This window comes from Cydia splendana, chromosome 6, assembly GCF_910591565.1.
Source record: "Cydia splendana chromosome 6, ilCydSple1.2, whole genome shotgun sequence".
NCBI classification, from domain to species: domain Eukaryota; kingdom Metazoa; phylum Arthropoda; class Insecta; order Lepidoptera; family Tortricidae; genus Cydia; species Cydia splendana.
The window spans coordinates 12,166,593-12,180,802 of NC_085965.1; the positions used below are offsets into that span (position 1 = coordinate 12,166,593).

Sequence of the window (14,210 nt, forward strand, 5' to 3'; positions counted from 1 at the left end):
TGAATATGAAATAAAGCAAATATTTTAACGACGCTGGAAAAATATGGTTTCTTTTAGAAATAACAAAAGATGCCTTGCCTAAAAGGTACCTATTATTGTGTTGCTGCTATTTGAGGGAGGGCAATGTGGTTATCTGAAAGTAAATAAGAACAAAACAAGAAGTAAATCCCAGTATTATAGACACGGGCGTATATAAAATAATGGCTTATTACGGTAGATTTGCTGCAATGGGGACGAAATCAGCCGGTCACGGACGGAAGCCCGAATAATACGTAGACTTTTAAGATTAGTCAGAAACAAATAAAAAGGGAATCAGGAAACTAAAGGATAAACTGGAATAAATAAGTTATCTTTAATTCCTTGTTCTATTTAATTTCTTGTAGATTATTTTAGAGTGTAAAATGTATATAATTTGATAGCCATATGTATATTTGATTTGATTTAGTGCAGCCGTTTAGACAGCGTTCACGAATGAAAGGACTATGCGTCAAAATGGTCCAAAAACCAATAGAGTTGAGAATTAGGTAGTTAGATAGGTATTTCTATGAACTTAATTTCGTTGTATGGGCACCAAGCCGAATTCCATTGCAGAACTGAGATATTGGTATTATAGTGAAAATGTCTTCCTCCTTATTACCTAGGCAAAACAGTTCACCGCCGGGCGCGCGCGAACATCTACCCTGCAGCATTAATTTACTTACTTGGACTCTATTGCCCAGGTAATAAGGGTGACGACATTTCGACTAAAATACAAATATCTCAGTTCTGCAATGGAATTCCGCTTTGTGCCCGTATAACGAAATGAAGTACATATAAATACCTATCTAATGACCTAACTCTCATTTCTATTGGTTTTTGGACCAGGCTCCATACAAAGTTGCCCATGGTCCTTTATAATTGAAGTTTTACTATTCTGTGTTTTAATCCTCCTTGCTGTGTTCAATAATGTACTGTATTTCAGCAGCCGTAAGGTTCTTTTTTTCAAAAGGAAATTCTGGGTGCGGGTACCATTTAGCCGGTGTCCTGAGCCTATAGTCTTTGTTAAAGGTAGATAAGTCAGTAATCTCCTGGGGGCTCAGGCTGAAGTCACATATGTCAATGTTCTGCTGTATGCGCTCCTTGTTCGTGGAGCGAGGTATGGCCACTAATCCTTGATCAACCTGTAAGTTTAAAATACTTACATTAAGTACATAATATAACATAAGTTAAAATTCCTGTCTCAATGATTCTTGAAAGTGAGAAAATACATAATATTTTTTTCAGGTCAGTAATTTTATAGAACTCTGTATTTATTTATCTGATTAATATCTTATTGTCCTGAAAACGTAATTACTTAATTAATTTTGTAGATAAATCCACAGAACTTGTCCACATGTTTGAAGACAAGGCGTATTTTCACAGGATAGGTAGGATTATATATCTGACTATTATGATATATATCATGCCTATTATGATATTCTAAAATATTAATTGAAGTTTAGATAAGATAACCGCCCTAGATGATTCATTTTAATCATAATCATAAAGCATATGACAGGAAAAAGGTGTAAGATGATGTAGCTTAAATAAATAAATAGCTAGCAAAAAGCCTTTTATTATTAAAGCTACCTAGTTACTCAACATAACGAAAAATTCGTTTCATAAACAATGTTTAATAAATAATGAACTCGAGTCCTGACTTCCCCCACAAGGGAATTACCGAATATGTAATATTATCGCAGTTCAATACATGTAATATTTGGGTTGAAACTACGAGTCCCTGAACGCTTGGGACAGAGAAGCGGAGTTCTAAACGCCCAGGCCCGTGCCAAATATTTGTTTTAAGTAAATAGTATCGAAACTAAAGTCAAACATGATACCGGTTATTCTGCAAGTAGAGATTGACAATTATGCCTTTGATATGGTTCGAATAATATTTTACTGTAAGCATGTGGGGTTTATGCCGTTATGTCATAAATACATACTGTGAGGCCGGGTCGAACCTATCAAAGGCCGAAATTGCCTTTGCATTTATCGGTTTAATTTGAGATGTAGGTAAATTGTATCGAACCTTCAACTTCAAATAATCTCAAAATGTACTTAATAACTTAACATAAATTACATAATAATTTGATTTTACTGTTTTCTGGTAAATCGAATAACCAATTTTCCCACTTGGCGTATTTAAGTTGTATGTTTATGATTTATGAATTTAGACGCATAATGGAGCACAATTGCTAATATTAAAACATAATATACCAACCTATGTCTCGTGAGTGTTTACTCTTCGAACGCCACTTACCAAATATCTGATTAATATCTGTGGAACAGTTTTGTTATATTTCTCGGCAATATGGCGCAGGGTCGGGTGGTCGGCTCTTGGCGGCGGCGCGGTCGGTTTTCGGCCGAGAATGGCGCCGAACGGACTGTACGCCATCACGACCACTCCATGGGCGCGACACCACGCTATCAACTCGGTTTGGGTTATCGTTGGGTTCACCTGTAGAAGTCATTCTCATTGATAAACTAGTGACCAAGGCTCGGAACCGGTTTTTTCTTCGTACAAAAAATACCGGTATTATTACGTTCTTTTTCGTTCTTTGGTTTGATATTTCATTCTTAATGGGACAATCTAATAATACGAAGTTGTTACCTAAATACATGATAAAAGTAAAGGGCATAAAATAATTAAAAATACTATTCCTATTTCCATTTTGCTATTATTATTTTTGTTATTGCTATTTTGGCTATTTCGGGTTGTTCAAAAAAACCGGTTCCGAGCCCTGCTAGTGACTTTTTTCCTAGTTATATACCTAAATACTAGTTGTCCTAATTATTACTTAAAGTAAAACATGTTACCGGCTGTCGGTGGTTCTGATTGCTATGTCCGTAAGTGTACCTATATAATACGAGATTTACAAAACTTCATCATGCAAAAGTATTCAAAATGCACCGCATATTTCTGGTGTTATAATATAAAAGATTAGAATTAAGACATATCATAGCCTGATCTTAAAATTGACCATTTCACAATCTGTCCGGCATTCCACGAAAAGGGGGCAGCTCATGAAATTGTTAGCTACGATTGGCGACTACATACTAGAAAAGTATATTTTATTTTGGGTAGCCACCCGATAGTCATAAAATCGTAGTACAAAATATGAAACAGCCAAGTTTACGAACTGGTTAATATGGGATATGAAGCTCATCACTTAATTTAGTCTTATTTTTTATTCACATATAATACAGAATACGAGTATAATACAGCTATAAAAAGCCACTATGATGTCTACCGTGCAATAATCGTCTTTATCGCAATTCAGACATATCATAGTCAAACACTTTCGAATAAGTTAACAAAGTTCTCTTAATTTACCGTTTATTGTTATTTTAAACGTCAAACTTCTATGAAATAATGACGTTTAAATATTAACACTTGCACAGTCTGGGCTATCAAAACCGCTGCCGACTTAGCTTGGTCTAAGCCTGTTAGGCCCTATGACAGTTAGTTCAAGTCTCATTTGGTTGGCCTTTATTCCAAAAATAATTGAAGAAATATGTGTTTATCGTATTTTTATTTCTAAAATGACACGTTTCTAAAAAAGTAAATGATTGTTCTAAACTTCCAAAATATGTCGTTAAACATTTTACGTGACAGCCAGGCTTACTCCATATATAAATGAAGTAACGATCATAGGGGTCCATCCATATGATCATCCGACTCGAGATAGCAACATCGCATACCATTCTTTTAGTTGAGGTGGTCTGTGGTTGAAATACGTAAATATCCCAACTAGCAAATCTATGTGCTATAAAAGTTGAGAGCACGTTTTTATTTTCGCTTTTTGGTGCTATAAAAGGTGTAAAAACAGTCGAATAAAAGTCCTGTAAGCGTTTACTCAACGCTAAAAAGGCGCACTTATACAGGGATCTATATCTGAATCCCTAAAATCTTTTCTCCTATCTTTGCATTCCCTAATATTGTTTGTCATAATGATCAGATGTCCTAACGCGCGTATTCCCTAATTTTGGTTTCCCTATTATCGAATGGGCGATTTTTTTTTGTCCTAATATCTTTTTCCCTAATGACACTTTCCATATTGAGTATTTATCCTAATGTTATGTAGCATAATTCTTTTTTTGCCTAATTATTGTTAGGCCTAAAAATTATATATCCTAACCATCATGTTACCTAATTTCACTTAGCCTATCGTTGCTTGACCTAACACTCGTATGCCCTAATTTTGATTTCCCTATTGCGTTTCGTTTTTACAATGGTCGCAGTTCTAACCTAACCTAACCCACTTTTGTGACAGCAGTTCGTTTTTGCGAGGATCACAGTTCTAACCTAACCTAACCCACTTTTGTGGCAACATTTCGTTTTTACAATGGTCGCAGTTCTAACCTAACCTAACCCACTTTTGTGGCAGCAGTTCGTTTTTGCGAGGGTCACAGTTCTAACCTAACCTAACCCACTTTTGTGGCAACAGTTCGTTACCATTCATTATGGAAAGTAATTGTTATGATAATTGATCAATAGGAAAAGTAACTGTTATGACGATTGATCATTAGGGAAATAGCCATTAGGTCAAAACAGTTAGAACATGTTATTTTATGCCAAACATTGTTAGGGATTTCGAAGAATATGGTAAAAAACATTAGGGATCTTGATAGTTATGGTACAAATGCTTAGGGCAAATGAGTCTTAGGCTAACCATTACATTATGGAAAATAATCGTTATGACAATTGATCGTTAGGGCATGTGCCCATTAGGACAAACTAGTTAGGGCAAGTGACTTTAGGACAAACGTTGTTAGGGATTCAGAATGACACCCCTTATACAGACTAAAAGTGTTATAAAAATCGAGTAAGCGCTGTATAAGAAGCAATACGATGCTGCAAGAGTTGAGTAAAAGTGGATAAAAGCGCTTCTAGTGTTTTAATAGCAACGATAGTGCTTTTATTCGACTATTTGTTCTATAAACATTAGCAATTTACTATTACTCAGTGAAAGTGTTCTATAAAAGCAGCCGCACTGCTTTTTCTCAGCAAAAATGTTTCGTAAAAGTAGCCGAATTGCTTTTACTCGGCATTTTAAATGTGTAAGAGTGCAGTAAATGCTTTTATTCAACTAATATGTGCTAAAAACGATCTCAGGTAAGCGATTATATTCCAATTATTTTATTAAGTTTGAGGCCTAATCGTCTTCACGTGTCTAATAAAACAAAAAGGTACTTAAGTATTTTTTTACTGCTGTCATCCATGGCATTTATTTTTACCGTGATTGTGTACATAAGTTTTTACTGTCTGTAAGTACACGTAATACAGTAAAACCTAGCGCGAAAAATACTTTATTGATAAAACCAAAGGCCCTGGTTCATATATATTCATGGGCCGCCTATTTTATTAAATTTCAATAAAAAAATATTGATTAAAATAAGTAAAAATTTGCTTACACGATCTAGTTTCTGTTATATCTCATTAATTCGACTATAAGTCGAGTAACTGCGTTTACTGCTACACTTATAGCACATGATGTCGCCATGTTTATGGATTTATAGTCCGGTGGCCGACTGCATGAAACCCTACCTGATAAAAAAATAGAAAAATCCTACTCTGTATGGGTAGCTGACTTTTAGCAGCTTCAACTGCTCTTGGTCGGCCGTGGCTTAACTTGGCAAATTTTGCGCAAGTGGCAAAAAAGTGTTACAAATATTCATCAAAAAAACAAAAGTGGTCAGCTACATCCTGTGTTGGCTGGTTCCTGTGTCCGACCGAATTTGTGGTACCACGTGAGCTACAATTTACCTCATCGAAAAATAGAATGTCACTTGTATGGTAGGATAGCTGCCATTTGGCTGCCATTGACATTTTTTTTTAATACGGACGGACTGCAAGGTGAGACCGACCGAGACATACGTCAACAAATTTAATGTAGGTATTACAATCAGTTTTTTTCATTCTATTTTTCGGTGAGGTAAATTGTAGCTGTCACGTGGTACCACAAATTCGGTAGGACACAGGAACCTGCCAACACAGGACGTAGCTGACCACTTTTGTTTTGCTGCCCTCAATCCTATTATACGATGGAGTTTTTTTTTGATGAATTTTTGTGCCACTATTTTGCCATTTGCGCAAAATTTGCCAAACTAAGCCGCGGCCGACCAAGAGCAGTTGATGCTACTAAAAGTCAGCTACCCGTAGAGTAGGATTTCTCTATTTTTTTATCAGGTAGGGTTTCATGCAGTTGGCCACCGGACTATATTGAAACGACAACATGGCTGACTTGTGCTGTTAATGTAGTTCAAAACTCTTTAAAAGTACTCTAAGCTGAATACATTTTGAATAAAACCTGTAAATACACTTCAGCTCCTATAACAGCGGTTTGAACCCCATTACCCGAATTATGTTATAAGCGCGCTGTTACAGCAGCATTGTTGCCAAATGGTTATTGGATTGCTTTTAATAAGCTTTTATAGCAACAGAGAAGAGAATTGAGTAACAGTTGTATTAAAGCGCCTTATTCAGACAATTAGCTATTCTATAGCTGTTATATGATTTTAATAGAACAATTATGCTGAATAAAAGTGATTTAGTAGCGCTAACTCAGCATTTATTGAAAGGTGGAATAAAAGTGCTAAAAGATAGTGCTATAAACGTTTATACGACATGATTATAGCACTAATTAGCGAAAATTGCTAAATAGTCGAGTTAACCGCTATTATACGATATATTGGTGTTTCAACAACCGTAACTCGGCTGTTATACGATTACAGGCTGAGTAAATCAATTCTTATACGACTATTTTGCTAGTTGGGATGTATTTATCATTTATGTAGAATACATTAAGTAAATAAATAAATAAATAAAAATAAAATAATATGTACCTCGATTTGTAAAACTGCCGGTTTAATCCTAGAGTTATCCCAAAGTCGCTGCATCTGCGTTACGTTGAAGTTTGAAACACCTATGGACTTGGTGAGATTCAGCTCTTTAGCATCCTCCATGCCTTTCCAAGTTTCTAGGTAGTCTGTAGAACTGATGTTGCCGTCTTTCTGCAAAGTGTAAAATAACCTCAGTATCAGTAGGTAACATGAAGTACGCTATACTTTCTATGGCGTATTGTTTAGAACTTCATATGTAATACATTCCAAGTATGTATTCGGTTTTAGATTTGACTTACCATTGAAATATTGATAGTTACAATACAATACAATTGTTCATTAACGGGGAGTTTTTTAATTCCAAGTAAAACAGGCATGCTATGATTGCATTGTGTCCTGTTTAAACATTTGTGAACATGAACTCAAAATAAAAATATCTACTTACAATAATAATTATTCGTGAAGCAATAAAGATATTTAAACTTTAAAAAAATAATTAATAATTGTAATGCCAGAAGGGAAAGATAATGTACCTATTAAATTCATATTCAGAACGAATGTTAAAAATTGATACAGTGTAAGGAGCTTCAAGTTTTAGTGGGGTCACGTCTGTATTTGATGTCCTCATGCTAACTTATGTGCGCTGCATATTTTTAAGTTCGATAAACGTCAATCATGGAATTGACATTTATTTGTAAGAATCTACAGAGTGCAATGGTATACGGGAAAATACTATTTTAAAAATCCAACTGAATGGGAAATATATATATTTTTTTATATATATTTAAGACCCTTGGGGTCTTGAGACGGAACGATACGAAGTTATGCTTGACATCACGGTCTTTTGAGCAATTTATATATTTTTATATCATATCTGTGCCAACATACATAACGCTCTATGCAAACAATTGTCCCATCTTCTACAGATATAGTCACATTTCATGAATCTAACTCAATTTACACTTGGTCTAATGAACGCTCACACAGACTAAAGCACGTAGCAAGCTGTTTTCCTTCCGTCTCGTAATAACTATTTTTTAGCACGAAATTAACAATTAAAACAAAACGACGTAGTTCTTAAAACTAATTTCTGCAGAAAACTTGTAGCGAGTTAAAAAGCGTCCAACAATTTTAAAATGAAAATACAGCGAATAACTTGCAAAGTTTCAAGTACTCCTGCCTATAAAGTTTTTGCTGACACCTTAAAAGTTGCTAAATGAAAGTAGGTGTTTTACGGGTATGCACAAGTTGCACTTTTATCGCCTTTTACCTGTGTCATACGTAATTCTCAGTTACAATAATTTAAAACATAATACGGTGCGTCACATGCAGAGGTGCGCGGGGTGCGCCGTAGAAAGTTGTTACAAGCAACATTTGTCAAACTTTTGAAACGACATGGTCCATGCAGGCGGTCTAGCATGAGTTGCGTTCTCGCGCGCGAGTCCATACTTGAATTCGCGCTAGATGTATAGAGTCGCGCGCGAGAACGCAACTCATGCTTGACCACCAGGTGACCGGATGTGGGGTACTAAAATTTAAACTGTAATACCCCTAAAGGTACATGATTAAATACCATCACAGAAATATGTTCTTCAAAAGTGTCATATGTACTCGTAAGTAGTTACGCATGCGGAAAAATAATGTATTTTTGCGAATAACCCAAATACCATTGAATAGACTGAACTCCTTTAACTTATTATCCAAGGAAAGATCCAAGGGAAAAAATCATCCGGACGAATACGTAACTCATGGCTCTAAAATCTCCGGTTCAAACAGAGCACACGCTCATTATTCCGCGCGGCTGTGTCTAAAGTCCTTATAGCCCTCATGATAGCCGACCTCCGGTAGGAGATGGCACTGGAAGACGAAGAAGAATTGAATAGACAGTTTTGTACTGCCATAGTGATGAAAACTCAACACGACAGTATTAGATACAATCCTCCGAGATATTAAATTGACAAACGAGTTACTTTTTATACAATTATTCAATAGTCTAATTAAATACACGTTCATGTGAATGTATTAAGCAAATTCTCTAAAGAATCTGCCTATTTATAATAACATTTTCAAGCTCTACCTACTTGAAAAATAAGTACAATTCCATTGGAATAGCATGTTGAAGTTCATTTTGCTCATTTTTCAAGCTAAGTAAAACAAAAGCGTCGGGAGTATACCTTATATGCCATTGGATAGTGTACGAGGTAGAGATCGATGTAGTCCATTTGTAACAGCTCTAACGACTTCTTCAGAGCTGGAATCACTTCGTTTCTTTCGTGAGCATCGTTCCATAACTAGAGAAAAAGAAAACACGTTCAATGTTTCACCACGACAAAGAAACGTTAATAGACTAGGGAGACATGAAAGATAGCGTGTTATTTTAACCAGTTTTTAGATACGTACCTACGTAATTATAGTGAAATGCTGAGCGCTTTAACAAGGTTATAAGGCAAAATTTAGCGTGACAAAGTATAATCTAAGAGTGTAACAAGTTGTTCAACGTTAGAACCTATAACAAAAGTCAAACGTCTAAAGTTAGAAGCGAGCTGAGGTGGTAATTAACAGAAAATAATCATTTACATAGTGTTCCCGGGTGAGTATATAGCTAAATAGGTTAATTGTTTAACATCGGAACACTCACTTTGGTGGTGACGTAAACGTCGGCGCGGGTGTCGTTGTGTCGTAGGAAGCGGCGCACCCCCAGGCCGACCTCGTCCTCCACCCGGTACAACGCCGCGGTGTCAATGTGTCGATAGCCGGCCTCCAGGGCCCATTGTACCGCCTGGGCGAGCGAGTGGTTCGTCGGCAGCACCCGCGTGCCCTGCACGACGGTTAACATGGCCCGGACATGTCCGGGTGTTAGCTTCGCATTTGTTAACAACGCCGCACTGAGGCCGGTTTCACAGTTAGAAACTGTTCACTATATATTCCGCACGGTGCCAGGAAGATAATACCTAACATTTCAGGAACACTTGTGCCTAACATCAGTTTGGCTTAAACATGTTAGAATTTTTATAAAATCGCTGTTAATGGCTTGTCAACCTATAATATAATGGCTTACTAATGCTTTTTTAACTACATCACTGTACAAAGAAACTGTGTATATTAATAAACTATAACCATTAAATGGCAAAGGCACCTATTACAACAAAACAGTACCTACTAAGTTACATACGAGTATTACAACAAAGTGAATAAATAATGTAGTGAAAAGTTGTATCAAGGTCACCCCTAATACCCTATACCATTCAAATGCATTATTTATTTTACTAGTAACTATATACCTAAGTACATAGAATATACAAAGCAATTCTCACGAAGGTACTCACACGTCTCACACGCAGTTGCAAAACTTATTCCGCGTTAGAAATATTTCAATTTTGCGAACTTACATCTGCCAAATGTCCCAGGCTGGTGCCTAGAGCAACAGCAGGAATTTCATTTCCGTCGTTTAGTTTGTATTTTATTAGTTTCCCATTTACCTGCAAGATAACAAAATGAAAATCACAAATTATATTAGGTACTTTCAGTGCCCTTTGAAGCTCTTTGCTACGTATTAAAATAATTTACAATTTGACAGGCAATTTTAATATAATTAGTCTGAATCACGGTCTATATATTTACGCTGCATCCAGCGGCTGTGTGAACGCGATAGGGTTATGTCGCATGTATTAGCGCTGTCTCGCGTGAACACATAGAGGGTAGTAGTAAATTAAAAAGAATGAATTCTGTTTATTAAAGTAAACATATACATCGTAAAAATAAATAATATTAGTAAGTGTGTGTGTACATCGTTTTATTGACCGAAGCGAAGCGAAGGTCTACGTTTTGACTCGGGCATTTTGCTTTCGTATGTCCGGATGTTCTCCTCTACAGGTCGCAATTCTTAACCGATTCTCGTGAAATTTTGTGACCGAATTTTATGACTAAATAAATTTTTTTTGTCAATCCGGTTTTTGGAAATTTTTAAAAATGGCGGAGTCGTGATACCTGGCGCCTAAACAAATAGTCGTATCGATATCATAAGACTTTTTTCTTTTTGAGACATGTTTACAGAGTTAATAGCAAAAAATGCAGAAAAAAATTATCGCTGGTTTAGGCGGTATTTAGTTATTTAATTTTAACTAATTTTAATTTGAGAAGGAGTAGCTAAATTTCGTCAACCCATCTAAGAACTATTTGGCTCAGTTTGTAAACGTTCGCTTTTTCTGTTTGCACAGAGGGTCTGGGTTCGATCCCCAGTAATTGTATGCTGGGATATTATAACTTTTTGTATTTTTTTACACATAAATTTCGTATTGTTTTTCTTTAATTTACTATACACCGTGTTTTTATTGAATTCCGTTAACTTCGGGGTATAGTTAAGTACGTTTATAAGAACTAAATGGCATAGTTAATTTTCAAAAAAAAAATTTTTTTTTGTTTTCTTTTTTGTTTTTTTTTTGTTTAAAAAGTAATTAAATGTAGCATATAGCGTTGTTGTAACATGGGCATTACATTTAACTCAACCAAACAATTGAAATCTGTGACATATCAATGTCATTTCGTACATCATCGACCGAGATTGTACTTAAGTTTAGTAGCAAATGTATGAACTCATTCTAAACACTAATCAATATGTAAGCCGGCCCTAAGGCAAGTGTACACGCTTGTAGAGGCCTTATAGTAAAAAAATAAATTATGGATTATCTCCGAAATGGACTTAATTAGAACATCGGTGTCTTTGAGAAAGTTACTTGATTTAAGCTCAGGAATGCACCCTTGAAATTAACGGAAATCAAAAAAAACACGGTGTATTTAAAGCTCTTAGCACCATGTTATTTCAAGCTCTGCTCGCGAGGTCTACAGCTCACAGAGCCACTAGTATACCTACAGTATTCATTAGGATCAAATTTATGTACCTGGATCTGTAATTTGTTTTTAAAACACAATGGCAAAAAAGTCTGAATGGGTGAAAAAAACCTGTCAAGCGCAATTCGAGCCGCGATTAATGTGCCGCACCGACCAATACCGAATTACGAGCCGTTCCCAGGCTGAAAAACAAGCCTGGAATGGTGAGCTTTTACAGCCATAGAACATGTTGAAGGTTAAAACCTAATCGTTTCGTACATAATTTAGTGATCAATTTTTACGTCCTGAGACGTAAGCTCTGTAAGATGTCTGATGAGGTGTATGTCTACCCTATAGGGCAAGGTATGTAAGGTTACTTAGTGTTGAAGTAAATGGGTAATATTTTGTATTATGGTAAATTTATGTGCACCTGCAGTTCTTTGTAATATGTTTTACGAACGAGATTGAAGCAATGATGTAGGTACCTAAGTTACACTTAAGCTATAGTATAGCTTCCGTCATTATTGCTTTACACGGGCTATTGTAAACTTAATGAAATTTCTGACAGTTGCCACTGGAAGTTTGTATCAAAGAACCCGGCTGACTCGACAAATTCATTGGAGCTCCGTAGTGCCTTTCGATTTAGATTTTGATAGATCTATTGTTAGAGAGTTCCGTAACTTAATCATACCTAGGTATATCGTATCCTTAGTAAAGAAAAAAGCCTCAGATGTTCGTCAAATATTCACCTATCTAAAAATCATGACTGATAACCAGAACAACAACATAATTCTGACAACGAATCACTTTTGTTAAACGATTCACTGGATTTAATCAACAAGAATCAATGTAGGTATGCATAGAAGTAAAACAATTTACACCTTATTTGGTAAAATAAGAATAAAATCTAAGTGAGCAAATAAATGTCAAAATTGTATGATCTAATCTTAGGGTCATCGCGGTTCGGATCTCTCACGCGTCGACTAACACGTCTGCCTTGAAATCTTCGTTTTTTTTCCACTAATACTAATAACCAGGCATAACTAAATGGATCGGATCTTATAAATTGTATCTAACTACGTTTAAGTTCCCAAAAAGTTTTTGAGTAGCGTGTTATTAGTTATCACTAGTTACAAAAATAAACTAACTTGAGAAAAACAAAACAGTATCGATAAGAATGATCCCGCGCACTTGACCGTAGCGACCATGATGCGTGACAGACTCGATTGGACTGCCAGTTATAAAACTACTTAATCAGAAATTAATACTCGTATATGGATGGGGCAACATTCTTCCTAGGGTGCGTTCAAAAACACCGCCGACAAAAACTTTACGCCAGACATACCTTATGTTACAGAATCCAAACTTGATAAATAAACGTTTTAACAAGAGAGTTTTTTTTTTTATATTTTGTCATAATAAACTATTCTAATAAATGTTTTTTGGCGTAATTTACTCAGAATTTTTAAAATACTTGTTTTAGGTAGATCACGTATGTATAATAAATATGCTGTACAGCTATACGCACGCAGGTAAATAAAAAGTTAAAAACGAGAGGCTGTTGTTCAAGGCGCGTTCAAGAAAAACGGAATCGCTCGATGTTTCTTAAGATTCATACCTACTCAATTCTTGCATAATTTCAAGACCCTGTATTTGCGGCGGAAATCCCTTTTAGTATTCTAAAATATTCTTGTTCTTAATTAAACATTCCATAAGGCAGCCCAAACATTCCGGCGAGATACCAATACGTTTTCTGCAAACCATCACGTAATTGCCTAAAACATAAAGCCTGTTCTACCTCGGAACTGTAAATACAGGAAATGCAAAACGTTATTGTAGAGTGATTTATCTAGAATACATTTTTGCCCTGAGCACCCACTTGGAGAATAACGAGTGGCTGGCATTTTGCCGCAGTAAAAGAGGACAAACTGCAATTTAAATTCTCGGAATGTCTCTCGTTGTACTTTACCGTATATAGATGATCGAGTTTAATTTAGGAGCAATCAGTAATTACTACGGCTCTTCTCCTGCACCGGCGGAGTGCAGGGCGGGTGAAGTATGATGTCGTCCTATACTGGAGGCGCGGGTTTATGCAACTCGTAATATAAAGCCGTTTTGAGAATTTAAGTTTTGCGGTAATTTAACGGGTGCCGATCTCGTCGCATAATAATTGATTGTCATAATGTACGCATAAAATTCTTTTCGCATAATTTTTCTCCATTTTCCAGCTGAAACAAAGAGTATTATCGACCCTTGAAATTACCATTACACACTACCTATAATTCAAATGTGAATTTAATCTGTTTCATCTTACATATGCAAATATAATCCGTTAATTTAATTTCATAAGCGCTGTGGCACACGTTACGTGACATTAACGTTAAAATTAAAAACAGATTTAAATACTTTATAACACAATACCTACTGCAGCAACGAGAAAATAACAAGTGAATTATAATGGAAATGTTATATTTCGCAAAAAATATCCAACGCTCTCCGATACCATTAATAATGCTTGC

The 14,210-nt window shown here is 35.8% G+C and overlaps 1 protein-coding gene across 1 annotated transcript; it reads right to left on the reverse strand.

Moving 5' to 3' along the window:
• Positions 1-338: 338 nt before the first annotated feature.
• On the reverse strand, positions 339-12,956 carry LOC134791449 (aldo-keto reductase AKR2E4-like). The gene is made up of 7 exons (XM_063762471.1): positions 12,840-12,956; positions 10,254-10,343; positions 9,503-9,682; positions 9,039-9,155; positions 6,868-7,035; positions 2,282-2,479; positions 339-1,160 (listed from the first exon to the last, which is right to left on the reverse strand). Exons 1-7 carry the CDS (start codon positions 12,897-12,899, stop codon positions 921-923), a joined length of 1,053 nt encoding a protein of 350 aa, XP_063618541.1. The 5' UTR covers positions 12,900-12,956; the 3' UTR covers positions 339-920.
• Positions 12,957-14,210: the final 1,254 nt, after the last annotated feature.